Here is a 27,859-nt window from a genome sequence, read left to right on the forward strand (position 1 = left end):
GCTTACCCTTCCCCCTCCCCATATCCTCAAGTCCATTCTCTAGTAAGTCTGTGTCTTTATTCCTGTTTCACCCCTAGGTTTTTCATGACATTTTTTTTTCTTAAATTCCATAAATATGTGTTAGCATACGGTATTTGTCTCTCTCTTTCTGACTTACTTCACTCTGTATGACAGACTCTAGGTCTATCCACCTCATTACAAATAGCTCAATTTCATTTCTTTTTATGGCTGAGTAATATTCCATTGTATATATGTGCCACATCTTCTTTAACCATTCATCCAATGATGGATACTTAGGTTGCTTCCATCTCCTGGCTATTGTAAATAGAGCTGCAATGAACATTTTGGTACATGACTCTTTTTGAATTATGGTTTTCTCAGGGTATATGCCCAGTAGTGGGATTGCTGGGTCATATGGTAGTTCTATTTGTAGTTTTTTAAGGAACCTCCATACTGTTCTCCACAGTGGCTGTATCAATTTACATTCCCACCAACAGTGTAAGAGGGTTCCCTTTTCTCCACACCCTCTCCAGCATTTATTGTTTCTAGATTTGTTGATGATGGCCATTCTGACTGGTGTGAGGTGATGTCTCACTGTGGTTTTGATTTGCATTTCTCTAATGATTAATGATGTTGAGCATTCTTTCATGTGTTTGTTGGCAGTCTGTATATCTTCTTTGGAGAAATGTCTATTTAGGCCTTCTGCCCATTTTTGGATTGGGTTGTTTGTTTTTTTGTTATTAAGCTGCATGAGCTGCTTATAAATTTTGGAGATTAATCCTTTGTCAGTTGCTTAATTTGCAAATATTTTCTCCCATTCTGAGGGTTGTGTTTTGGTCTTGTTTGTGGTTTCCTTTGCTGCGCAAAAGCTTTTAAGTTTCATTAGGTCCCATTTGTTTATTTTTGTTTTTATTTCCATTTCTCTAGGAGGTGGGTCAAAAAGGACCTTGCTGTGATTTATGTCATAGAGTGTCCTGCCTATGTTTTCCTCTAAGAGTTTGATAGTTTCTGGCCTTACATTTAGGCCTTTAATCCATTTTGAGCTTATTTTTGTGTATGGTGTTAGGGAGTGATCTAATCTCATACTTTTACATTTACCTGTCTGGTTTTCCCAGCACCACTTATTGAAGAGGCTGTCCTTTCTCCACTGTACATTCCTGCCTCTGTTATCAAAGATAAGGTGACCATATGTGCGTGGGTTTATCTCTGGGCTTTCTATCCTGTTCCATTGATCTATATTTCTGTTTTTGTGCCAGTACCATACTGTCTTGATTACTGTAGCTTTGTAGTATAGTCTCAAGTCAGGAAGACTGATTCCTCCAGCTCCGTTTTTCGTTCTCAAGACTGCTTTGGCTATTCGGGGTCTTTTGTGTTTCCATACAAATTGTGAAATTTTTTGTTCTAGTTCTGTGAAAAATGCCAGTGGTAGTTTGATAGGGATTGCATTGAATCTGTAGATTGCTTTGGGTAGTAGAGTCATTTTCACAATGTTGATTCTCCCAATCCAAGAACATGGTATATCTCGTCATCTATTTGTATCATCTTTAATTTCTTTCATCAGAGTCTTATAATTTTCTGCATACAGGTCTTTTGTCTCCTCAGGTAGGTTTATTCCTAGATATTTTATTCTTTTTGTTGCAGTGGTAAATGGGAGTGTTTTCTTGATTTCACTTTCAGATTTTTCATCCTTAGTGTATAGGAATGCCAGAGATTTCTGTGCATTAATTTTGTATCCTGCTACTTTACCAAATTCATTGATTAGCTCTAGTAGTTTTCTGGTAGCATCTTTAGGATTCTCTATGTATAGTATCATGTCATCTGCAAATAGTGACAGCTTTACTTCTTCTTTTCCGATTTGGATTCCTTTTATTTCCTTTTCTTCTCTGATTGCTGTGGCTAAAACTTCCAAAACTATGTTGAATAAGAGTGGTGAGAGTGGGCAACCTTGTCTTGTTCCTGATCTTAGTGGAAATGCTTTCAGTTTTTCACCATTGAGGACCATGTTGGCTGTGGGTTTGTCATATATGGCCTTTATTATGTTGAGGAAAGTTCCCTCTATGCCTACTTTCTGCAGGGTTTTTATCATAAATGGGTGTTGAATTTTGTCAAAAGCTTTCTCTGCATCTATTGAGATGATCATATGGTTTTTCTCCTTCAATTTGTTAATATGGTGTATCACGTTGATTGATTTGCATATATTGAAGAATCCTTGCATTCCTGGAATAAACCCCACTTGATCATGGTGTATGATCCTTTTAATGTGCTGTTGGATTCTGTTTGCTAGTATTTTGTCGAGGATTTTTGCATCTCTGTTCATCAGTGATATTGGCCTGTAGTTTTCTTTCTTTGTGACATCCTTGTCTGGTTTTGGTATCAGGGTGATGGTGGCCTCGTAGAAGGAGTTTGGGAGTGTTCCTCCCTCTGCTATATTTTGGAAGAGTTTGAGAAGGATAGGTGATAGCTCTTCTCTAAATGTTTGATAGAATTCGCCTGTGAAGCCATCTGGTCCTGGGCTTTTGCTTGTTGGAAGATTTTTAATCACAGTTTCAATTTCAGTGCTTGTGATTGGTCTGTTCATATTTTCTATTTCTTCCCGATTCAGTCTTGGCAGGTTGTGCCTTAAGAATTTGTCCATTTTATTGGCATAGCGTTGCTTGTAGTAATCTCTCATGATCTTTTGTATTTCTGCAGTGTCAGTTGTTACTTCTCCTTTTTCATTTCTAATTCTATTGATTTCAGTCTTCTCCCTTTTTTTCTTGATGAGTCTGGCTAATGGTTTATCAATTTTGTTTATCCCTTCAAAGAACCAGCTTTTAGTTTTATTGATCTTTGCTGTCGTTTCTTTCATTTCTTTTTCATTTATTTCTGATCTGATTTTTATGATTTCTTTCCTTCTGCTAACTTTGGGGTTTTTTTGTTCTTCTTTCTCTAATTGCTTTAGGTGCAAGTTTAGGTTGTTTATTCGAGATGTTTCCTGTTTCTTAAGGTAGGATTGTATTGCTATAAACTTCCCTCTTAGAACTGCTTTTGCTGCATCCCATAGATTTTGAGTCGTCGTGTCTCCATTGTCATTTGTTTCTAGGTATTTTTTGATTTCCTCTTTGATTTCTTCAGTGATCACTTCGTTATTAAGTAATGTATTGTTTAGCCTCCATGTGTTTGTATTTTTTACAGATCTTTTCCTGTAATTGATATCTAGTCTCATAGTGTTGTGGTCAGAAAAGATACTTGATACAATTTCAATTTTCTTAAATTTACCAAGGCTTGATTTGTGACCCAAGATATGATCTATCCTGGAGAATGTTCCATGAGCACTTGAGAAAAATGTGTATTCTGTTGTTTTTGGATGGAATGTCCTATAAATATCAATTAAGTCCATCTTGTTTAATGTATCATTTAAAGCTTGTGTTTCCTTATTTATTTTCATTTTGGATGATGTGTCCATTGGTGAAAGTGGGGTGTTAAAGTCCCCTACTATGAATGTGTTACTGTCGATTTCCCCTTTTATGGCTGTTAGTATTTGCCTTATGTATTGAGGTGCTCCTATGTTGGGTGCATAAATATTTACAATTGTTATATTTTCTTCTTGGATCGATCCCTTGATCATTATGTAGTGTCCTTCTTTGTCTCTTCTAATAGTCTTTATTTTAATGTCTATTTTGTCTGATATGAGAATTGCTACTCCAGCTTTCTTTTGGTTTCCATTTGCATGAAATACCTTTTTCCATCCCCTTACTTTCAGTCTGTATGTGTCTCTAGGTCTGAAGTGGGTCTCTTGTAGACAGCAAATATATGTGTCTTGTTTTTGTATCCATTCAGCCAATCTGTGTGTTTTGGTGGGAGCATTTAGTCCATTTACATTTAAGGTAATTATCGATATGTATGTTCCCATTCCCATTTTCTTAATTGTTTTGGGTTCATTATTGTAGGTCTTTTCCTTCTTTTGTGTTTCTTGCCTAGAGAAGTTCCTTTAGCAGTTGTTGTAGAGCTGGTTTGGTGGTGCTGAACTCTCTCAGCTTTTGCTTGTCTGTAAAGGTTTTAATTTCTCCATCAAATCTGAATGAGATCCTTGCTGGGTAGAGTAATCTTGGTTGCAGGTTTTTCTCCTTCATCACTTTCAATATGTCCTGCCACTCCCTTCTGGCTTGCAGAGTTTCTGCTAAAAGATCAGCTGTTAACCTTATGGGGATTCCCTTGTGTGTTATTTGTTGTTTTTCCCTTGCTGCTTTTAATATGCTTTCTTTGTATTTAATTTTTGACAGTTTGATTAATACGTGTCTTGGCGTATTTCTTCTTGGATTTATCCTGTATGGGACTCTCTGTGCTTCCTGGACTTGATTAACTATTTCCTTTCCCGTATTAGGGAAGTTTTCAACTATAATCTCTTCAAATATTTTCTCAGTCCCTTTCTTTTTCTCTTCTTCTTCTGGAACCCCTGTAATTCGAATGTTGGTGCATTTAATGTTGTCCCAGAGGTCTCTGAGACTGTCCTCAGTTCTTTTCATTCTTTTTTCTTTATTCTGCTCTGCATTAGTTATTTCCACTATTTTATCTTCCAGGTCACTTATCCGTTCTTCTGCCTCAGTTATTCTGCTACTGATCCCTTCTAGAGTATTTTCATTTCATTTGTTGTGTTGTTCATCATTGTTTGTTTCATCTTTAGTTCTTCTAGGTCCTTGTTAAATGTTTCTTGCATTTTGTCTATTCAATTTCCAAGATTTTGGATCATCTTTACTATCATTATTCTGAATTCTTTTTCAGGTAGACTGCCTATTTCCTCTTCATTTGTTAGGTCTGGTGGGTTTTTATCTTGCTCCTTCATCTGCTGTGTGTTTTTCTGTCTTTTCATTTTGCTTATCTTACTGTGTTTGGGGTCTCCTTTTTGCAGGCTGAAGGTTCGTAGTTCCTGTTGTTTTTAGTGTCTGTCCCCAGTGGCTAAGGTTGGTTCAGTGGGTTGTGTAGGCTTCCTGGTGGAGGGTACTAGTGCCTGTGTTCTGGTGGATGAGGCTGGATCTTGTCTTTCTGGTGGGCAGGTCCACGTCTGGTGGTGTGTTTTGGGGTGTCTGTGGACTTATTATGATTTTGGGCAGCCTCTCTGCTAATGGGTGGGGTCGTGTTCCTGTTTTGCTAGTTGTTTGGCATAGGTTGTCCAGTACTGTAGCTGGACGTTGAGTGAAGCTGGGTGCTGGCGTTGAGATGGAGATCTCTGGGAGATTTTCGCCGTTTGCTATTATGTGCAGCTGGGAGGCCTCTTGTGGACCAGTGTCCTGAAGTTGGCTCTCCCACCTCAGAGGCACAGCACTGACTCCTGGCTGCAGCACCAAGAGCCTTTCATCCACACGGCTCCTTAATTTGGGATGATTCGTTGTCTATTCATGTATTCCACAGATGCAGGGTACATCAAGTTGATTGTGGAGCTTTAATCCGCTGCTTCTGAGGCGCTGGGAGAGATTTCCGTTTCTCTTCTTTGTTCTCACAGCTCCCAGGGGCTCAGCTTTGGATTTGGCCCCGCCTGTGCGTGTAGGTCGCCGGAGGGCGTCTGTTCTTTGCTCAGACAGGACGGAGTTAAAGGAGCCGCTGATTCGGAGGCTCTGGCTCACTCAGGCCGGGGGTAGGGATGGTCACGGAGTGCAGGGCGAGCCTGCGGCGGCAGAGGCCAGAGTGACGTTGCGCCAGCCTGAGGCGCGCCGTGCGTTTTCCCGGGGGAGTGGTCCCTGGATCCCGGGACCCTGGCGGTGGCGGGCTGCACAGGCTCCCCGGAAGGGGGGTGTGGATAGTGACCTGTGTTCGCACACAGGCTTCTTGGTGGCGGCAGCAGCGGCCTTAGCGTCTCATGTCTGTCTCTGGGGTCCGCGCTTTTAGCCGCGGCTCGCGCCCGTCTCTAGAGCTCCTTTAAGCAGCGCTCTTAATCCCCTCTCCTCGCGCACCAGGAAATAAAGAGGGAAGAAAAAGTCTCTTGCCTCTTCGGCAGGTCCAGACTTTTCCCCGGATTCCCTCCCGGCTAGCCGCGGTGCACTAACGCCCTGCAGGCTGTGTTCACGCCGCCAACCCCAGTCCTCTCCCGGTGCTCCGACCGAAGCCCGAGCCTCAGCTCCCAGCCCCGCCCGCCCCGGCGGGTGAAAAGACAAGCCTCTCGGCTGGTGAGTGGCGGTCGGCCCTGATCCTCTGTGCGGGAATCTCTCTGCTTTGCCCTCCGCACCCCTGTTGCTGTGCTCTCCTCCGTGGCGGCTCCGAAGCTCCCCCCCCCTCCGCAGTCTCCGCCCGCGAAGGGGCTTCCTAGTGTGTGGACACTTTTCCTCCTTCACAGCTCCCTCCCGCTGGTGCAGTACCCGTCCCTATCCTTTTGTCTCTGTTTATTTTTTTCTTTTGCCCTACCCAGGTACGTGGGGGGTTTCATGCCTTTTGGGAGGTCTGAGGTCTTCTGCCAGCGTTCAGTAGGTGTTCTGTAGGAGTTGTTCCACGTGTAGATGTATTTCTGGTGTATCTGTGGGGAGGAAGGTAATCTCCGCGTTTTCCTCTTCCGCCATGTTCCCGGAAGTCCCACTAATGATTATTACAAAGAATATGTAATGAAGGTCTGTGCGTTTTGTTGTGTATAAATTATGCGTGGTCAAGGCTAATTCCCTTTGCTCGGGAGTACAGTTTGAATCAGGCCCTGTCTTTCTAAGTATTTTAGACATAAGTAGAAGGATAATTTAGAGGTTAGAAGCAACTTTTGGATTGATAAGTTGATGTAACATGCAAGTGACCCGTGTGTTACACAACGGGAAGTGGGCAGGCTGTGGAGGCAGGCCGACCTTGCTGGCATCCCACTCTGCCATTTACTGACTGACCCTGAGCTACTAATTTTAACCTCCTGATGTCTTTCTTCCTCATCTAGGTAATTAGACTGACTAGTTCACCGTGGATTAAATGGAAAGGATAAATGATAAGTGTGTTAATGAATCGTGGACAGTAAGCAGTCGGTCAGTGGCAGATAGCAGTTAATACCTGGTAGCTGAAGTGGGGAGTGGAGGCAAAACTATAAATTAATGGATAGACTTCTTTCACAGTTCAGTTGTGAAGACTATCTAATCGTTAGCTTAATGAGGCTGTTCTCAAACTGTAGCATGTATCAGAATCACCTGGAGGGCTTCTTAAACACAGATCTGGGCCCTGCCCCCGGAGTTCCTCATTCAGTAGGCCTGGGGAGGCCCTGAGAATTTGCAGCTCTGACATTCCCAGGTGATGCTAGTGCGGCTGGTCCGGGTACTTGGCTTTGAGAGTCACTGGTTTAATGAGCCCTGAGGGAATCTGAGTGTTGAGAAATGTTATTTAAACCCAGTAAGGTCATCCCTGGGTGTCTGTGGGGGATTAGTTCCAGGACCACCAGGAGATACCAAAATCCACAGAAGCTCAAGTCCCTTATCTAAAATAGTGTAGTACAGGGAATACGGGCAGCCCTTTGTATCCTCAGGTTTCAGATCCAAGGAGTCAGACCAGTTGAATCTGATTCAACCAGTTGGATCTGCGGTTGGTTGAACCTGTGTATGCGAAATCTGTGGATACGAAGGGCTGACAGTATCCTGGTGGCGAGATGCATCGACGTAAAATCCAAATATATCTCTGACAGTCCAGCATAGTAAGTAATTCTTCTGCCTGTCTCCCCCCACACCCCATAAAAAGTGGACCCTCTCACCCAAACCATCAGCATCATTAATATAAATGGAACCCTCATTCATTCTTCCCCAGTAAATCTAATTTGGCCTTTAGCTGCGATTTTGGCATTAACTGTTGGTAGGATCCATTGCCCTTAGTGAAAAGCCCTAGAAGCAGATGGAAGAGAATTCCAGTTAGCTCTCCCCTGGACATACTGGACTTTTAACCAAAGAACCATGGCACCAAACCACTTGACGGTACCAAGCAGTATTCCTATATTACAACCGCCTTTCTCTGCAGTGCTTTCCTAGCAAAAAAAAGAATGCTATTAGTTTCCCCTCTCAGAGTTCTTAAATCTGTCGGTGTTTTGGCCCCCCTTCCCAGGTGATTGGCATGCACTACTTCTCTCCTGTGGACAAGATGCAGCTACTGGAGATTATCACAACTCAAAAAACTTCTAAGGACACAACTGCTTCTGCTGTAGAAGTTGGTCTCAAACAGGGGAAGGTCATCATTGTGGTTAAGGTAAGGAGCTGTGTGTCAGAGCAGCAGATTCAGAAAAGTTCCATGAAGACTCCTTATATTTCCAGGTTTGCTTGTAACTCTTCAGTTTAAATATACCAGCTTTTGATATGATTTCCCCTTGGTGGTCTACGGTATGGACAGTGGTGGACCGCTGAGTCAGGGGCTGGGACATGGCGGGTTCTCCCAGCCATTCCAGACCTTTCAGATGACTGTGAGACTGTCTGCTGTGCTTGTGGATTCAAGCCAGGCTGCCCCTGGCTATGGCTTCCCCTGCAGTTTAATATTAAGGATTCTGATGGAGATTATAAATCACCTTGAGTTTTGAAGTGGCTTCCGGGGGAGAGAGACCGCTTTCAGACCTGGGAAATGGCCACAACTGAGGGGCCCATGAGCTCATATTCTCTCCCTTGGCAGGACGGACCTGGCTTCTATACCACCAGGTGCCTCGCACCCATGATGTCTGAAGTCATCAGAATTCTCCAGGTTGGTATCAATCTCAGAATGTTTGAGGCATCTTCCACTCTTTCAACTAGTTTTCCAAACTGGTAATGTTAAGGTGAAGAGCAGGCTTCCTTCTAACACACTGACTCCTATCTCTTCTCCAAGGCCCTTTGGTGCCCTCTCTTTCCACACACGGCTGGGAAGTCATGGGCTAACACTGCACTAAAATGGGCAGAATTTTATCTCTGCTCCCTTAGCGTCCTCCCTGCTCCAATAAGCCAAAGGCCCCCGACATGCTCTGTGCGCGGTTTCTGCGTCCCCAACCAGAACAGGGCCCATTTGGTCGGATTGGTGCTACACCCGCTTCTGCTGCACGCAGACCCCTCCAGTGGCCGTACAGGTTGGTCACTGGTGGGAAGCGCGTGCACTCCTCGCTGGGGTCTTATCAGACCTGGGCATCACAGGACTCTACAGTACTGCTCCTCGGTAATGTCTCTTCTCTCAGCATCGGGAAACTTAGCCCTGTCTGGCGTGGAATCTCGTTATTCGTGAGATCCAGGATTGCAAACGAGAAGGAAATGAATAATTTGTTCATCTCTAGACTTCCTTAAAATTCTGTAGGTTAGGAAAGGCTCGGACTTTCCCCTTGTGGCTCCCAAGCCTCTTTGTGCTTCCCTGAGTGAAACAGTCCCATTCCTGGGCCTGGCGAGGCGGCACCCGGAAGAGAAGTGGGTGCTGCCCAAGGCCGTTTGTGAGGGCAGCACAAGGAGCCCTTAGGGGAATCTGGGACGGCCCTCCCCTGAGGTGCGGCTTTACTTCCAATCCAGGAAGGAGTTGGCCCTAAGAAGCTGGATTCCCTGACCACAAGCTTTGGCTTTCCTGTGGGCGCTGCTACACTGGTGGATGAAGTTGGCGTGGATGTAGCAAAACACGTAGCAGAAAATCTAGGCAACGTGTTTGGGGAGCGGTTTGCAGGTGGAAGCCTAGAAGTGCTGAAGGGGATGATATCCAAGGGCTTCCTGGGTGAGTAGCCGCCGAGAAACGCCACTAGCATCGTTCGTGACAGAAGGCCCGCGTGGAAGAGTGTGTTTTCTAAACATAGAGCCCACTGTCATAGGGAATTTAAAAATGATTTCATGGCCACCTCTTTTTAGGCTGGGCCTGTAGATTATGGACAAAAGGCAGAACTCTGGACTTCTGAGGCTCTGCCGTTGCCCAAGCTATGCAAAATTGACAGGCATTTCATCCTGCCCAAGGCTTCTACTACACCCGTGATACTGCAGGAGCATTGTGTCCAGGCTTTCCATGTTGTCTGACCACCTTTGTGGAGGAAGTAAACCTCTAAGTAGAGGCAATTGAGGCCCACCAGAGAGGTGGCTTTCTCTCTCGGCAAAGTAGCAACAAAATCAACACTAGGACCTGGGCATCCTAGGACCTGGTGTTGCATACCTGGACATTAAAACTCACCCACCTGGCCTTTCCTACCCAGATACACAGATTTCCAAGCTCCAGGACACACAAGCTCTTTTTTCCTTCGCTGTCAACTCTTCTGACAAACACCAGTTTCTAGAGTAGGCTAGACCTACAAATTCAGGAATACGGAAAAGAGGCTAGAGCTTTATAACGGACTAGCGGAGAAGAGAACTCTCAGGCCCGGGCTCTGAGAATTTGTTAACTCTCCCTTTTCTCGCTTCGTTTAGGTCGCAAGTCCGGGAAGGGCTTTTACATCTACCAGGAGGGTGTGAAGAATAAGAATTTGAATTCTGACGTAGACAGTATTTTGGCAAGTCTGAAGATGCCTTCTCAGCCTGATGTGTAAGTTCATTTGAGGGGCTGTTGGTGCAGAAGCGTGTTTCTCACCAGCCCGAAGCTTCTTGGACCCTCTGCCATCATTTTTGTTATGATCACCATACGTGACCAGAAAGAACATTCCTGATGCTTAACACTTTTTGCCCTTCCACATTCCACCTCGTCCTCTACCAGGCCTCAGGGTAAGGACTGCAGCCCAGCCTTGGGAGGACCCCTTGGGAAGCCTTCTCTCTGAGGGTCCAGAGAGCAACTAGAAACACGCTTCTCCTAGGCCCGCTCACCCTCCACGCTGTTGTTACCGTTTGTCAGCAGCCTCTGCTGTCAGGAGATGCCGTCTACCCCGCCAGACCCTGTTCTCAGCGCCCGGCTTCGGGTTAATTAGGGCAGGTAGCCCTCTGCTGTCTTCTTCCGAGGGCAGCACCTTCTCTAGCATTGCAGGTTCACAAGGGCTGGCCCGGAGCTCCAGCAGCACCAGCCCTCACTCCCATTCTGCACCGGGGCGCCTGCGTCCTCCCCTCCTACCCCGCCCCTCCCTGAATGTCTCTCCCTGTTGGCAGCTCCTCGGACGAAGACATCCAGTACCGCCTGGTGACCAGATTTGTGAACGAGGCTGTCCTGTGCCTGCAGGAAGGGGTCTTGGCCACGCCTACAGAGGGAGACATCGGTGCCGTCTTCGGGCTTGGCTTCCCCCCCAGTCTTGGAGGTCGGTCTTGCAAGTCAGGAAGGTAGCTCGCTTCATCCCGGAGCTCGTTTCACCTCTCCTTGAACAATGTCCTATATTTCTCCTTTTAGGGCCCTTCCGCTTTGTGGATCTGTATGGCGCTCAGAAGATAGTGGACCGGCTCCGGAAGTACGAGGCTGCCTATGGAAAACAGTTCACCCCGTGCCAGCTGCTTGTGGACCACGCCAGCAGCCCTAACAAGAAGTTCTACCAGTGAGCAGGCCCTGAACCCTGCTCACTCACCCACTAACGCCAACCGCGGCAGCGCTGGTTCTCGACAGAGTGGCATCTAGGTTTATCAGAGTAACCAGAGGAAAACAAATTCTGGCGTTGGGTGTGCGCCTGCATTAACGTGCCTTCAGCTGTGAGCATCTCTCCCTCCCAGGGAAGTCTGGCTGTGAAGCAGTTTGTACTTCACGCTGGAAGGTGGAACCCTCTGTGCTCACGAATTTGTAAGCCCCGAGGCCCCGAGTAGCAGCGTCTCTGGAGCCATCCTTGCTGCCTGTTCCTCCCGGGAGACCAGTGGTGGCCAACGGTGGTGAGGGCAATTCTGCACCCAGCCAAATACTTAACGATAAAAATCACTTTATCAGCTTCTCTGCCTGCCTACTGCTTTCTCTTCTGTGTTTGCCCTTGTGGTTTAACCCCCTTTCCTCGAGGGGTGAGCTGGAATAAAGCCCTGTGCTGCGGGGTAGGAACGTACTGGGGCAGCACCTTAAGAGAGAAACTGCATTGATGGAAAGTGGGTTTTATGAGCCTAAAGCCTTTTAAACCAACTGTATTGAGATGCTTTGGCTGGGCGGCTTCTTACAGTGGGGAGGAGGCCCTGTAAGCAGCACAGTGGGAGAGGTGTGCAGGGCCAGCCTGTAACTCCTTTCCCTTGCACAGTTTTGCCCGGTTCTTTTCCTGGTGTGACTCACTCATGCGCACCTCAGGATGTTTGCGGAACGTTGGCGTTAAGCAGAGGAGGTGACGTTTTCCTGGCCAGTGTATCCTGCACGTCTTGGCTGCCCCAGAGCACAGAAGGTGGACGATGCCTGCACAGTGATGACAGGCATCCCGTGTGACCCACCGCCACCTCCCCTCTGCTAGAGCCTCCACTCTTCCCCTCCCCCTGCCCTCTGTGTGGAAAGTTCCTACACTTGTGTTCTGGCAGAAGCATTGCCCAGTCCAGGTAAACAGCTTTGGGCTCCTCACTGGGTCTGGCAGAAGGATCCACACCGTGTGCGTGCAGAATCATAATTCAAGTCCCATCACACGGCACAGTCTCATCTTTGAGATGTCACCAATTCCTCCTGCCTCTGCTCCAGCTGCCAGTACTTCAGATATCCCCCTGGATGGCTCTGCTGTGGAGACTGGCAGGCGGGGAGCTCAGCTCCAGTTCTACTCAACACTCAACAGTTGGTTGCTAGGAAGCCAGACTCTAAAACCAAGGCATCTCCAAGTTGGGAGTTTTCAGGTGACCCATAGAAGGTAGAGAGCTGATCCTCTACACCAAGGCCATTAACAGGCTTCTGGGGGGTGGGGGGGGTGTGTGTGTGAGCAGCCTCAAGGCAGGTATTTGGACAGGGCGGGAAGTTAAACCTGGGTAGTGGCTTGGAGCTTTGAAGTATGACCTTTCCACTTAGCAGCACTAGGTAGGTGTGAATTATGTTGAAACATCAGTGGGACTTGAGGGTTCTTGTAGTTGAGGGGCTGGTGAGGGTTTTTCAGAAGGGAATGAGGGCCGCTCCACCAGCTGCCTCTGAGGAACAAGTGGGCCGTGTACACACAGCGTTTCTGAAGTCCTCTCCTGCCCGCGGGCACATACATCGTGCCAGTCGGTCCCCACGGCCCTCTGAAAGAACACAGTTGACGCCCAGAATTCCACCTGCACTACTCTTCAGTGGTCTAGCATTTATTTCACTAGCCCTTGAGGATTCACTGAGTGATTGGCAAGGAAACCCAACGTCTCAGCATCCCAGTTTCTGTGCTCTACTTCCTGACTCCGCTTCCCTCAGCACTGAGGCAGCCTGCTTGGGATGAGCAACAGCCCGGCTTCGCTCCTCTTAAGATAGAAAAACAGAGGAGATAGTATCTCGGTAAGGCAGCCGAGAAGGCGATAACCCCTGGGCCTGACACTGGGAGGATTAGTGCGCTTCTGGTAGGTGAGACGGGGACGAGCACAGGGGCTGGGTGGTCGGACACGACAGCCAACCTGCTCTGGGTGCTGGCAGATCACCGTGCTCGAGATACAGGGCGCAAAGACCTGCTTTGAAGCAGGTGAACAGGTGCGAGAGGACTGAGCTCCAGGAGGAAAAAAGCAGGTTTTCCCAAGCCATCGTGCTTTCTCTTTCCTCCCCATCCCACCTGTGCCAGTGACAGAAAGCCAGGAAGGGACACCATGTGTTTGCCAGGGTCAGGTGATGGGGCAGGAGACCGATGGGAGTGATGGAAGGCCACTTGCCTCAAGTATCAGGGAGCAGCTGCCCTCAATCCACCTGCTCTTGCACAGAGTCTTCGTGGACTGGACCCAACAGGCAGGATGCAGGGCTAGTTGCAGTGAGCTCGCGTCAGAAGCCAGTGCGCTGGAGACGTGGGGGAGCATCTGCCTCCCTAACTAACTAGATAAGCAGGTCGAGAGCAGAGCTGTGCTCTTCCAAAGCCATCACCCAAGAACCGGAGCCTCTCAGGTGTGGTGGCACAGGCTTGTACTTGATACACCTGTGTTCAGGGCCAGGGGCCCAACACACAGTGGAGCAGAGGGGAAAGGAGGGCATCCCCGAGATACAGAAATAGGCACCCCGACTCTGGGGCAGCTAGGCCAAAAGCCCACAGAGCACAAAGGAGAGAGGGCACTTGGGGAATCTGTGCTTAGATCATGGACCATCTTCCCTTGTCTCCAGCCTGCACCTACAAGCTATGAAGTACGAGCTATCAGTGGAGCTCTGCAGCAAGACGGAGGGGGCTGTTAGGTCACCACGAAGGCCCGCTTTTGAACCCCCGTGGGAATCGCAGCAATGTGTCACCAGGCCCGGGTGTGCACCGGCGCCTCCAGCCCCTTCCCCGCGTACTCTGCACACTGAAAGGCAAGATGCATGCAGGGCTCTGGCCCAGAGGACCCCGTTTCCAAGTGTGTCTCCCCTGGATTCACTCTCCGTGGCTGCTTAGCAGCCTCAGTCTTGGCATAGGTTCTTCCTGCAGGCAGGCCCCGCCTCTGGGAGTGCCGTCACCCTGCAGACCCATGGCTGGTCCCCCGGGGCCTCCGGGCCAAAATTCCAGTTGTGCAGCCCTGAGCGGGGAAGTCAGATCTTGGGCCGCCAGCCTTTGATGAACTGCATGATCTTCTTGACCTGCAGCTTGGTGAGGTGAAAGTCATCTGCCAAGATGTCCTCACTGAGCTGCACGAAGATGCTGCCATCAATGCGCTCTCGGGCAAAGAAGCTCACCACGTCCTCCGAGAGCCCGATGAAACGCAGACTTCGCGAGACCTCCTCCAGGGAGAGTGCAGACAGGTCAGCGGGGGGCTGCCAGGAGGAGGCATCCCGGCCGCCCCAGCCTGTGGCCCCATCCTGGGGACTGGCCAGAGGCCCTTCCAGGCGCCCCTGGGTGAGAAGGAGTCGTGCTCTGCCTGCCTCAGGCCCCTGCAGGGCCACGGGGGACAGGGGGGCGGGGACCTGCCGCAGCACCAAACCTTCAGGCTCAAAGGCCTTGGGGGGTCCAAGTGGCAGAAGACCAGGCCCAGGCGCCCTCACAGCTCTGGGCTCCTGACAGCGCAGCAGCTCCGGCTCTGGAGAACTGCCCCGGCCCAGCTCAAAGGGATCAGAGGGCTCCAGGGCAGGTGTCTGCGGCTCAGAGGAAGAGAAGGAGGAGGTGGGACAGCAGGAGGAGGCAGCCGCCGAACAGGCCTGGCCTGGAGGGCCCGGGCCCGGGGAATGAGCGGGGCTGGAGGTAGCCAGGGGACCTGAGCTGGCTGTGGGCCCAGAAGAGGAGGCGGCTGAAGGGCCTGGGGGGTAGGCAGGCCCGGAAAAGGGGTTCAGAGCTCCAAGGGGAGCGAAGCGTTTCTGGGGGTGGGAGGGCTTGAATGGAGGCGGGCAGCTGTGGTAGGTCTTGACCGGGGTGTCGGCCCCCCAGAGAGAAGCAGCTCCACTGCTCAGGGGCTCTACAAGGGCCCGGGAGGCCTGGCTGGGCTGCGTAGTCGAGGGCAGGGGTCCCGGGCGTGGGCGGCTGGGGGACTCGCCCACCTTGCAGTCTCCCCAGGTGCATGGGTAGCAATAGAGGGAGTAGGTATCCGGTGACGGAGAGCCACTGCCACTGCGGGAGCCCGCCCTGTGGGCAAAGAGACAGACACAGATGGAAGGGTAAGCACAGCAAGAGGGAAACGCGACAGGGCCACACACACACGACACAGCGAACCACTGCTCCACCAGGTCCCAGAGGCCACTGCTCCGATCTCAGCAGCGCTGGCCCGCGCCCCAGCCCCTGAGGCCTGCGGCCCTCTGAGATTGCCCAATTCTTTCTCCCGGCACCCCCCTCCCCAGGAAAAATTAAACTAAACTGAATTACGTAGAAAATTTTCAATAGCAAGGAGCACTCCACCCTGTGGCAGAGCCCACTCGGGAGGGAAACAGAGCAACACTCCCAACCGACTGTCATCATTTAGGAGAGGAGCGAACTGAAGCAGGAAGCCCGGACCCCAGGGCCCCCTCCCTCAGGTGCTGCTCAGAACCTCTGAACCCCGGTCCTGAAGTCCTCCTCTTCCTCAGCACTGGCTCCCCTCCCCACCCTCCCCTGCTTCAATCCACCTGAGGAGGCCGAGGACCAAGAGAAGGAAGTGGCTCACCCATCCTGGAGGCCAGAGGAGTAGTAGGAGAGGCTGGAGCTGGGGGAGTGGACAAGCTGCAGCTTGGGGAAGCGTGGGGGCACCGGGGGACTGCCCGAGAGCCGGCCATTGGCACTGCCACCTCGGGGGGGCACAGGAGGGGCATTGAGCAGGCGGCATTCCTCCTTCACCTGCAAGCACAGGGCCATGACGCCACCCCCGGTCCCCAGGCAGCTGGGCCAGGGTGGCGTCTGGGACTGACACTGCCCCACTTTGCCAAGAGCCTGCCTTGCCTTACACCCCAGCTCCTCACCCACCCACCCACCCCTTCTCGTCTCTCCAGCCCGTTTCGCTCATCGAGAGCCGACAACACACACACTGTCTCCTGTGGCCTTGGAAATCCACCTTGAATGTAAGAAAAAATAGAGAAGTAGATAAACAATCAGTTAAGTAGACATATTTCCTCCTCAGGGAAAAGGAGAGAAATAAGAAGAAAAACGTGTAATGAGGAGAAGAAAGGGAAGGAAAAGTATCTGCCATCTGGCTCCCTGCCTGATAGGTCAGACACTCAAAAGTGGACTCCATGGGATGTTCATAGGTGTTGTCCATAGTCTGTGGACAAGCTCGGTTGGAAAATTCTGTGTTAAACACAGATAAACGGGCTTCCTTCGTGCAGGACTTCTCAGAGCCTTTATTATACCAATACTCTGCGGCTCCAAAGTGAGGAGGGGGAAGGCTGGGCATCACAGACTACATTTTCTAAACTTACGTCACCATAGAACCTTCTTTACACTGGACAACTTAAAGGACTCCTTGTTCTGTGGAACCTTCTGGGTAACACTGTTCTAGGCTCATCCCCAATTCTCTGAGGCTGGGGACCTGCTGGCATCTTCGTCCCCACAACTCCCCTGCTCACCGTCCCTGGTATCCCTTCCTACAAATGCTCCTGCGTTTCTTTCCTCCTTGTTTTCTCCCCTTTCCCCACCTCGGCCACCCTCTGTCATACACTCCGGGGGGCTGGAGACCGAGATGCCAAGGCTGGGGCCCAGGAGAACGAGCTTTTCAAGCCCAAACCCTGACCCCTGGCTGGCCACCTCCCTGGAGAATGGGGCCCACAGAGCTCAGAGCCCGGCCTTCCCCCCGCCTCCACCGCGTCCACTCACCGCCTCAGATTTGGGAGGCACTGGAGGCGGGGCCGCCTCGGGCTCCAGGCGGGGCGGCCCGGCGACCCCGAAGGAGATGAGGTCGGGCCCCGGGAGCGGCCGGGTCCTGCCCTCGGCAAAGCCTTCAGCCGCCTGGTGCGTCCACAGCTCCTCGTAGGGGATCTCGGCGGGTGGCGCTACGGGCTCGGGCGCGCCGGCCCAGTCGGGACTCACGTACTCCTGGTCGCCGTCGCCGGGCGGGCCGGGCGGGCCGGGCGGGCCGGGGCCGGAGGCGGGGGCGCGGACGGGCCGGAGGGCGCGCGGGGGCGCCGGCAGGCAGAGGCGCGCGCGGCGCGGGCTGGCGCAGTCTTCGGCCAGCTCGGCGGGCGCTTCGCGCACGGCGTTCGAGTACTCGTCGGGGTCGAAGCGCTCGCGGCAGTAGGAGGCGCTGTCGCGCACCAGGCGCTCGACACGCGGGTCCCCGGCCAGCAGGCCCTGCGGTAGCGCGAAGCGGGGCGTGTCGGTGAGCAGCAGGAAGTGCAGCGGCGCCGGGCCCTCGCGGCGCAGCGCCAGCCCCAGCACCACCGTCTTGGAGATGATGCTGACCAGCTTGTAGCAGTGGCCCTCCCGCACCGGGTGCAGGTCGTAGGGGTTGCGCGGCGGCCGGCTGGGCACCAGCACGTTCACCGGGAGCCGCACGCGCTCGATGATGGCGCGCACCGTGTGCTCGCCCTCCTGCATCTGCAGCTCCAGCGGGCTGCGCGTGCTGAAGCGGCCCTGGCACTGGAAGGGCAGGCTCAGGCTCTCATTGGTGCGGTGGTTCATGCAGATGAGGCAGGGCATCTTGCCTTTGATGGGCCTGGCGCCCCCGCTGCCACCCGCGGCCCCCATGCCCCCCGGGCCGCCGCCGCCGCCGCCGCCGCCCACCCCGGCCAGCGCCCCGGCCCGGCCCAGCTTGCGCAGCAGGGTGGTGAAGCGTGAGCGCTCCTTGGTGGTCTTGGCGCACAGGATCTCCGCCTGGCCCATGAGAGTGAGCTCGTCGCCGGCGTGCAGCGTGAAGTTGTACACCTCGCTGTCCTCGCTGAACTCGCCTGACACCACCTGGGGATCCCAGAAACGGCAGGAGGCCTTAGCCAGGGCCCCAGGAAAGCCACCGGGACGGGACCCAGGAGGACAGTGCTCCTCTTGGGCCTTTCCCAGGGCTAAGACCAGATCAAGAGCAGTTGACTGAGGACATTCCATCCTGGAGGGGCCACGTGGTGGCTGTGCAGCCTTCAGTGAGTTACCTCTCGGGGACCTTAGTTACTCTTACTTGGAAGAATTGCTGTAAGAATTAAATAGACTATATGTACAATGAAATACTTTGAAAATACTCAGTATATGGCAACTTTTGTTATCATTTTTTACAATTAGGGCGATAACAATCCTCCACCTATTCAACAAGACTACTCTGAAGAGAAATGAATTGATGGATAAGCAGAGGGTTTATAAACAGGCAAGAACCGCCTGTACGTAAGTGGGGGACCGTGTGCACTATGTGCCCCACAGCTATACTACCACCACCAGTGGCTGAGAGGATGGCTGCCCTGAAAGACATCCCAGTCAGGCTGTGACCCTCCACACACACTTCCTGCTTCCCCACCTTTTGCAGGAAGCTCCAGGAAGTTCATACACCTAGCCAGAGGCTTTCAAGGGGCTGTCAGAAGCCACACTGTGACACTTTTACCTCTTAGAGCTCAAAGGCCTCCCTCCAACCAGGGTCAGGCTTGCCCCCGAGGATAATGGAAACCTGGGGGCACCGTGCCTGGTGCAGAAAGGACTAACCTTGACACTGAAGGTGATGGCTTCCATCACAAATATGCGATCAGGGAAGACGCTGGCCACCTCCTCCACGCTGCTGAAGTACCTCACTGGCTCCCGAACATCCCGGGCCTGCTCCAGGAGCTTGAACTTCCCTGCACAGGAAGGAATGCAGGCTGCTGCTAGGGTGGGCCTGCTGCTGGGAGCCTAGCCTGTATCCGGAGAGGCCCCACTGTCCCCGCTTCTTGTTCCCCTCATCTCAGCCAGGCTCTCTGGAACTCAGGTGGTCAGAAGGGCAGGTTTGCACTAGTGGAAGGAGCTGGTCAGCTGATTCAAGCCTCAGCAGGGAGGTGAGCACAGATTCCTAGCAACTAGAGCCCAGCCCTCACCCAGTGGACAGCTTGTGGGTGTGTGATAAGGCTAGCAGCCGCCTGCCCAGAGAAACCCAAGTGCAAACTGGCACCCAAACACTTGGACACAGAGCTATCCTCGGACCAAGCGTTAGTGTGGCGTTGGGGGTGCTGATTCCTAGCTTGGTCCCAGCCCCACTCTGATTTGCTATGACCCTAGACAAATCCCTTCCCTTCTCTGGGGCTTGAGTCCTCAGCTGAGGAGGCTGGAGCAGATGCTCTTGGGCCCCACCTGGATCTGGCATTCTACGTATCTGCGGTGGATTGCTAACCCACACGGATGCAATGCGCAGACGAGGGGCCCAGCCCCAGTCTTTGGAGATCCAGGGAGAGCAACTCTGACTCCTAATCTGTTCCCAAATCCTCCTCTGATCCAATATCCAGCCCCACTGTCCCAGAGGCCTCCAATCTGAGCCCAGCAAAGCCTCCTCCCTCGGATGAGGTCTTCCCAACCTGCATTCCAGGGCTATGTTTTGGCTGGCTCAGCAGATGCCCCCAGCAGACACAGACTTTAAAGAATGATGATAATCCGTAAAGCTGACACCCCTCTGTGTAAACTGTCTAACCTCACTGGCCACACATCTTTTATGCGCCCACCTGTGTGAGCACAAAGACAGGCTGTGAACCATGCTGGCATCTGGACAGATGGCCTCTTCTTAGCCCTTACACAAAAGGAAGAGAGTCTTGTACAAGCTGAGAGAAGACAAGGTGGCTCTAGCTTCTGTAATGTCTCTGGGGGCTGCTGCAGTCATAGTCCATTCATTTATTCATTCCACAAACATTTGCGGAGCACCCACTATGTGCCAGACACTAGCCTTGCCCCGACAGGGGGTGCACATCTGGGTAAGATAGTCTGCCCACAAGGAAATCCAGATATAGTGTGTGATGGCAGGATGTGACAAATGCTACACCAGACTCATGACAAAAGAGTGAGAAGACCGCTGAGTTGGGGGAAATCTACCTGGCAGTCTGAGGGCATCATAAGAATGAAAAGAGTTTTACAGAATGGACATTCCACATGGAAGAAATAGCATGAGCAAAGACATAAAGTCACGGAAGCAGACTGCCTGCCCAAAGTGGTGAGTGCCTGGAGGGTAGGACTTGAGGGGGGGTGATGACAGGGGTGAAGCAGACAGCAACTGGGTTATGAAAGGCTCTGAATGCCATATGGTAGGACTTTATTCCGTAAGAATGAAACCCCCTGGAGTGTTCTGAGCAAGGGAAAACCAAGATCAAAGTTTTACTCTATAAAGATAACAGGGACACCATTCAGGTAAATAACTCAGTAACGAGTTCCGGAAAAGAGCCAGGGCAGCAACTGAGGGAATAACAAAAATGAGCGGACCAAGAGGTACTTTCAAGGTAGGGAGCCTCCTCAGGCTGTGGTGAGGAGCTCATCAGACTGATGAGAAGGTGGTGGAGGAAGGGGCTCGGGTCACCAGCTGGTCAGAAATGGAGACGGCAGAGCTGTCAACCAAAACTGAGACCCTGGAAGGAACGAGTTGTGGAGCACCGGCCAAACTGGGGAGGCCAAGTGAGGCCCTGCAGGGGGTGTTCCTAGGGCAGGCGAGCGTGTGGGTGCAGTGCTTGAGGATGCCTAGTCAGAAGTAACAGACAGAAGGTCACCAGCCCACAGGAAGCAGCGTCAGCTGTGGGGCAGGCAAGATAGCTCAGGAAAGAGGAAGAACAGAGGATCTTGACCCTTTGGGGACCCTCTTCCCAGAGAAATCCCACAGTGTAACCCTAGCAGGAACACACAAAAAAGCATTTTGTATATGGTACAGGGGGGCGGTTCTTGAAGCCCCCAAAGCCCAACCAGAAACCCGGATTGAGACACCCACTCCCTAATGCAGAGTATGAAGAGCAGAGGGCCAGGGGCAGAGCCTGCAGCATCAACATCTATGAGCAGGAAAAGTGATAACCCAGAAAGAGAGGGGGAAATGCCCAGGAGAAAGCTGGAGGGAACATACCCCACGTCCCATCCTCCATCCTTCCCCAACCACTCTGAGACCCTGGTAGGAAGAGGCCTCGGATGAGCCACAGCCCTAGAGGGCAGCAGGGATAAGCTGGGGAGCGGACCTAGCAAGGAACAGTGATCTGCAGGTCAGAAAGCAGGAGTCACAGGTCTGCTACCATCCAAGAAAAGTAGCCCCCATCCCTCACCCAGTCGCCTCCCCAATATCCACACACAAACCCCCCAACTCCAAGCAGCCAGGCAGGGAGAAGTGCCCACTGCCCCCTGTGGGGAGAGCTGGAGCCAAGTCAGGGCTAGAGCCGGGGGGTGGGGGAGGATGTGGCAAGGAAGATCGATGTAACCATGGTAGCCGGCACCACCCCCTCCGCCGCAGCCTGAGCCCAGCACCGGTCATCGCTGCCGGGAGGAAGGAAGGTAGACCTCCCGGGAGTGATGCTCCGGCCCCTGGAAGCCTTTTCCTCCCTCTGCAGCCCCACTGGGGGCAGCTTCCTCTCCTGCCTCCCCCTACAAAAGACCCGAGGTCCCCTGCGGCTCTAGGGACCTGCCGCACCCTGGCCTGCCCCTCCTCCCTGTCCGTGAGTCCCAGAGCACGTTTACGCAGCCCCGACCGTCCCTTCCAGCCTGAAGCAGGGTCTTGTTTGTCACCCCTCCCTGCCAGCACCTGACCCATAACAGACGCTCCATAAAGAATGGTGGGTAAATGCACAGACCTGGGAGTCGGACAGACCTGGCTGAATCCCAGCTCTGCCACCTACCACCTGTGTGGCCTTGAGCAAATTATTTAATCCCCATGGGCTTCTGTTTTCCCACCTGTAGAGTGGAAGCATACTACTTGGCTCAAGGGACGCATCTGCCCGGTGCTCCGCAGGGTCCGCGGCCCGCGCGGGGAGAGGCACCGCGCAGAGGGCAAGGCGGGGAGCGGGCGGGGTGGGGTGGGGGGTCGTCCCGGAGGAGTCCGGTCTCCCCGCCTCCCCGGGCGGTGGGCCTTGGCCTGGAGCCCGGCTCTCCAGCAGCGGCCCCCACGCCACTCTCTGCAGGGCATCGCCCTGAGCCCTCCTCCCCTCTCCCTCCACCGCCTCCCGCGGCTCTCTCAGCTGTCTGCCCCGCCCGCCTGCCCGCGCAATTATTAATTCATTGGGAGGAACCAGCTCGGAGCTGTGCACTCAGAGCTTCCTCATTAACCCGCCGTTGGCCCAGCCCCTCCCCCTCCTAGGGGGGCCTCGGCCACCCAGCCCCCACCCAGGCGGGGCCCGAGCGGCCCACCGGAAAGAGGGAGCTGGGGATGCGACACCTCGGCAGGCCAGCTGTCACCCGCCTTACACAAGGGCACCGAAAGAGATGGGGGGAAAGGGCCAGGAGCCCCGTGAACGCAGAGTTCCCCAGGAGGCTCTGTACCTTGGTTTCCCGGATTTTTAATGACACAACCGAAATGGCGCAGTAAGTCACATTTCTGTCAGTGAAGGCTTTTTCCAATCTTTGCTTTTTTTTTTTTTTTGCATCGAACCTGTGCCCCCAGCAGTGCAAGTGCCGAGTCTTCACCACTGGACCGCCAGGGAAGTCCCCCAATCTTTGCTTTTTTTATCCCAAGAAGAAGACCTGGGACCTCTCCCTGGACCAAGGCCAGATACCCAGGCTGGGAAGTTTCTAGCTTGGGCAGGCCTCCCCAAGGGCTCCAGGCCAGGTCAGAAAGACACTTGAGACAGTTTCCTCATGTTTAAAATGGGCTGTGGGGCTACAGGAGTACAAGGTGCACAGGGCGCTGTAAAGAGCAGAAGCCCCGTAAAGGGTTTAGTCCTGTCCCACTGACTCCGGGGAGACCCAGGCAGCGCCAGAAGGGGAACAGCATACCTGTGAGGAAGGGACTGTGAGCCTTCCCAGCTCAAAGTATTCCAACCTTTGTTGGGGGGTGGGCAGCAGATAAACACAGAACCGGGCTAACTACTAACTCCTGGAGCTTGATAAAACTTCCTCACCGGGTTGCTGTGAGGATGCAATGACAACAACGCTCTGCCCAGTGTCTGAAACGCAGCACGGGTTTAATGTGCAGGAGCTGTGGGATCCTGGGCTCACGTGGGGGCATCTCGGGGATGGGGCCACCAGACTCACATCCCTCCCACACAGGGGACAACAACCCTGCTTTCCTGATGTGGCAGCAAGCAAGAGCCCAGGAGTCAAGATACCTGGGTGCTAGCCCTTGCTCTGCTGCTTACTAGCTGTGTGACCCTGGGCAAGTCACTTCCCTTCTTAGGCCCTCTGTTTCATTGTGTGTAAAACGAAAGGGCTGTACTTTCTTTTTTCAGCAGCAGAATCCTTTCTTCAAACAAAATCTTTAGGACATCAGCATCATATATATCACAGATAAAAGTAGAAATTCACTGCAGAATCTTATTTAAAAGCCTAAAATTTTAACATTCACTTATGTCAATCAGTGAAAACAATAAGTTTAACACAAAAATTGGGAAAAACAGGATTAGAGCAGGCAGATACAGCCACATAATCAGCCTGAGCATCCCTTTGTTTTTGAAGTCTTTTGGTTGCACAGTACTGAGAGGATCCTAGCGGGAGATACTCTCTTTGAGGGTCTGTGCAAAAAGTGTTAATGAGGCAGAGGTACCACCTGTATGTAATGGTACATACTGAAGGTCTCTAGTCAGGGTTAAGGTTTGATTTTTAGCAGTTTGAGGGTGTGGGTACTTTTTTTTTTAACATGAGTTTCAAATCTATTTTAAAACAAAATGGGAATCAAAGGTTTGCAACCAGAAACCCAGGGCTCCACAAAACAGTATGGAAACCACTGGGCCCTAACTCTAACCCTAACCCTAATCACCACCCTGCCAGCCATGACCTCGCTCACCCTTGTGGCTCTAAGGGAAAGCCAGTCACCAAGTTTCCTCCAAGACCTCCCCACCCCTACCCCCCTGCCTAAACCTCCCACCGGCTCTGTGCCATCTGTCCCTGGCTGGGCACACCTGGGTACTGCAGGGGGATGTCAATCTTGGGCCCGATGACATAGTGACCCTCCTCCAGGGTGTGGGCTGTCACCGTTGTCCACTGGCGGCAGGAGTGAATGAGCAGGATGTCTCGCTCACTGACGCCCTCGGCATACTCCCCTGAGAGGGGAAAGGAGGATAGAGGAGGAAGGACAGAAAAGAGAACATTAGGAGGGGCAGAAAGAATAGGCAGGGTGACCTCCTACCTCCTCACCGAGACTCCACCGGGGACAGCTCCCCACGATCCCTGTCCAGATCAGCAGCGCTCAAGGGACAGGCAGGCTGCCAACTGTGACCTCGGGGCTGAATCAGGCCCCCTCTCTCGGGGCTCAGGCTCCCGATGGGGCCCCAGCAACCGGCCCAGCCTCCGTCCTGCATTCATCATTCGATTGGACTGCCTGCTGTCCCAGGCCCTGTGCGGGAGCCAGGGGCTCCCAGCGGATGAGCCCAGCCTCTGCCCTCCAGGAGCCCTTAGGCCCAGGAGGAGGTGGGAAGAGATGTGAACAGAGAATACAGGCCAAGTTTGAGGCGCTGAATGGAGGCTATCCGAGTTCTCACAGAAGGGGCAGTAAACTGGCTGAGGGGGAGTGTGGGGCAGGAGGGAGGATGAGACAGTGCTGAGCAGCAGACACTTGAGCTGGGCCTCAGAACCACCTGAACTGAGACCAGCAGAATTCTCAGCCCCCGAGTCGGCTCCTAGGCCAGGAAAGGAGGGCCTTGGTGGGGCACAGAGGGGGCCGAGAAGGGGCCGTCCATGGTGAACCCCAGAGCTATGTGGGTCACGAGAACGGCAGGGCTTACAGGAGCTGACTCCTGCCTCTCTTTGGGCTCTTTTCACCCACTGCCACAGACAGTCTCCTGCACACAAGGGACCTCAGAGAGAGGAGACAGTCTCAGATACCCCCTGATCCCACCTCAGAGAAGCTGCTTCTTGGCTCACCCTCCCTCGGCCCTTCACCCCCCCAGTCTTTGGAACACAGTGATGAAGGCCAGAGGAAAGGGGTGGGTTTAGAAGAGTGATGGGGGCTAGTCCTGGGGGAAGCATGGGGGCCAAGCCATCGGGAGGGGCCTGGGCCCCAGAGGCTCCACCCCCAGCACCGGTTTCCAGGAGAGCAGAAGGGCTGGCCCAGCTTCCAGGAGGCCTTTGAGCCGTCTCCTGGTTGCAGCTGGTGAGTAGGGTGGGGGTGAGGGATGCCTCCTTCCCAGCCCCTCAGACACAACTTAATATCTGCCACCCAGCCAAATGGGAAAGGTTTACTCTGATGGCTGGGGACTCCCTGAAGTGTGTGCACTTGGTCAGGGGAGGGGAGTATGTGTTCAGGACCTGCAGGAAGGGCCTGGCTTCCATCCTGTGTGTGTGGGGGGGTGAGCCTTTCTCCTCAATTCCTCACCTGAGGCAGAGGAGGCTTTCCTACTCTGTAACCTCCTCTTAGAGCTCTCCGAAGCCCCAGGCTGCCCTTCCTAGGGATGCAGGCCACAGTCACACAGGACACACACCAACAACCATGGGTCATGGTCACCAGTAGTTGAGCCAGCACAGCCACCTGGGCCACAGTGATAGGGGCTTGCTTATCACCTCAATGACACAACTCAGTCCCATGGTCCCACTAAGGGGCCCCTCCCAAATGCACAGCACACAGGGACCTTCAAGACTTCAAGACATACTTTTGATCACATATTCACACTCACAGTTTTGATCACATAAGGTGACCACAGCCATAGCCACCATTGTCACAGACAGACACCAGGCAACTGGGCCATCACACCAGTTGCTCATTCCCTCATTCATTTACTCCTTCCATAATCTTTGTTAGGCAGGATGCCCTACCTCAAAGAGCCTGCAGCCCAGTAGAAGGACAATAAACTGACCATTACAACGGGTTACAGTAGGAGACAAGACAAGGGTGCCAGAGGTGTCAAGGGAGCCCAAAGGAGGCCTGCCAGATTGAGGAGCTCAAAAAGGACCCCCCCCGCGGGGGGAAGATGCCAAAGAGGATGTGTGGGAAGTGGCCAGGCACAACCTAGGGCCAGCGTATTACATTCACACGCAGACACACACAGCCTTGCTGTTGACATGGGCAGTCTCGGCATCACACGCCGATGATCCAGGAAACAAGACGTTGGACTGCCAGGCAACCCTGCCCGACGGCCCAGGCATAGACGCTCTCACCGAGCCCGCTCCTGGGACACGGTGACGCTCACTGTGCCCACTCCTCGCCGCCGCGGGTCGGAGGACTGGCTGCTGGCCCCGCGGAGGGGAGAGGAGAGGAGCCTGTGGCCGCGGACTCCATTAGCATTCAGGGAAGCGAGTGTGCCAACGCGGGCCAAACCCCTATTCTTCTCACACACAAAACCCCCGGCCTGGCTGCCAGCCCCGGCTCCTGCCCCTCCCCCAGCCAAGCAGCCCCTCTTCCCCCAAACGGTCCACTTGCTCGGCGCAGCCGCCGGGCGCCCCTCTCGGGCCCGCAAGCATCAGCAGTGCAGCCTGGGCCCCCGGGTGCCAAGGAAAAGTGGGGCAAGATGTGGGGAGGTCCGGGGGCTCGGGGGCCCGCCCGGCGGAAGGACTCGCTCACTCAGGCCCAGAGGTAGTCTGCCGGCCCCCGGGGACCGGAGGCTGCTCCCCAGGCCGCGAAAGGAGGGTGCGAGAAGGGTCCCAAGAGGGACAGAGCGGGGCTGGGGGGCGGCGGCGGTGGGAAGACAGAGTCCGAGGCCCAAGGGATACGGGAGGATCGAGGTGAGAGGCCGGAGACAAAAGGATGGAGGGGGGCGCGGCCCGGGCGGGGGTCTGAGGGCGGCGAGGGAAGGGGGTGCACCGACGGGGCGGACTTGGCGGCTCCGCCGCGCTCCCGGTTCCAGCTGGGTCGGAGAACTCTGTCCTGGGCCCGGCCCCAGTCCCTGTCCCAGGTTTCTGTCCCTGTGCCCGTCCGTGGGGCCCAGAAGGAGGCGGCCCCTCGGTTCGTGGGCCCCGGCTCTCCGGGGAGGCGCTCCGGGAGCAGCGCGGGGCCCGCGCCGAGGAGCGGGAGGGCAGGAGCCGCATCCTCACGGCCCCGGGGGAGTCCCCGATGGCCCCGTGGCCCCCCAGTCGCCCTTCCCAACACCCCCGGTACCTGGCCCGAGGCAGGCAAGCGTGGGCAAGCGGCAGCGGCTGACGATGAGGTCGAGTGGGAAGGCGCCCATGCTCCAGCGCAGGCCCGCCAGCCCGGCCGCCAACTTCTCCATGGCATGGGCGTCCCGGGGGCCGCCGTCCCGGGGCCCCGACGGCCAGTGCCGCGCGGCCCGGGCTTCCGCGCCCGCCGCCACCTCCTGGGGCCGCCGCGGCGCTCCCCGCCTGGCGGCCCGGCCGGTGCTGCGGGCGTCACGTGGCCGGCCTCCCAGCGGGGCGCCGGCCCCCGCCCCCCGCCCCTCGCCCCACCCCCCGGCCCGCGCCCGCAGCCGCCGCCAAGGCCCGCCTCTACGCCCGCCCGGCTCGCCCGCCCCATCCCCGAGCGTCCAGGTGACAGCCGGGGACCGAGACCCCCGGCGGGCGCCAGGAGGGAAAACGTGGACGCGAAGCGCCATCCCCGGGGTCGGTGGTGGGGGTCGGCCTCCCCTTCCCCGCCGAGCGTGT

At 53.8% G+C, this 27,859-nt stretch overlaps 2 protein-coding genes across 2 annotated transcripts in view; one reads left to right on the forward strand and one right to left on the reverse strand.

The window, feature by feature from the left end:
* The window catches only part of HADHA (hydroxyacyl-CoA dehydrogenase trifunctional multienzyme complex subunit alpha), a 53,846-nt gene extending 42,113 nt beyond the window's left edge, over nucleotides 1–11,733 (forward strand). Inside the window, exons 15-20 of the mRNA XM_022574264.3 lie at nucleotides 8,023–8,163; nucleotides 8,578–8,646; nucleotides 9,432–9,627; nucleotides 10,305–10,419; nucleotides 10,971–11,116; nucleotides 11,206–11,733. Of these exons, the coding sequence (XP_022429972.1) occupies nucleotides 8,023–8,163; nucleotides 8,578–8,646; nucleotides 9,432–9,627; nucleotides 10,305–10,419; nucleotides 10,971–11,116; nucleotides 11,206–11,351 (813 nt within the window). The 3' untranslated portion in view covers nucleotides 11,352–11,733. The remainder of the gene's footprint in view (nucleotides 1–8,022; nucleotides 8,164–8,577; nucleotides 8,647–9,431; nucleotides 9,628–10,304; nucleotides 10,420–10,970; nucleotides 11,117–11,205) is intronic.
* On the reverse strand, nucleotides 11,690–27,628 carry GAREM2 (GRB2 associated regulator of MAPK1 subtype 2). Its single transcript, XM_022574262.3, has 6 exons — nucleotides 27,360–27,628; nucleotides 24,232–24,372; nucleotides 18,902–19,032; nucleotides 17,099–18,178; nucleotides 15,957–16,126; nucleotides 11,690–15,442 (listed from the first exon to the last, which is right to left on the reverse strand). The coding sequence occupies exons 1-6, from the start codon at nucleotides 27,469–27,471 to the stop codon at nucleotides 14,419–14,421; spliced, it is 2,658 nt and encodes an 885-aa protein (XP_022429970.2). The 5' UTR covers nucleotides 27,472–27,628; the 3' UTR covers nucleotides 11,690–14,418.
* Nucleotides 27,629–27,859: the final 231 nt, after the last annotated feature.

Source organism: Delphinapterus leucas, chromosome 13, assembly GCF_059928025.1.
Source record: "Delphinapterus leucas isolate spDelLeu-1000000601 "Yukka" chromosome 13, BTC_Dleu_Yukka2, whole genome shotgun sequence".
NCBI classification, from domain to species: Eukaryota; Metazoa; Chordata; class Mammalia; order Artiodactyla; family Monodontidae; genus Delphinapterus; species Delphinapterus leucas.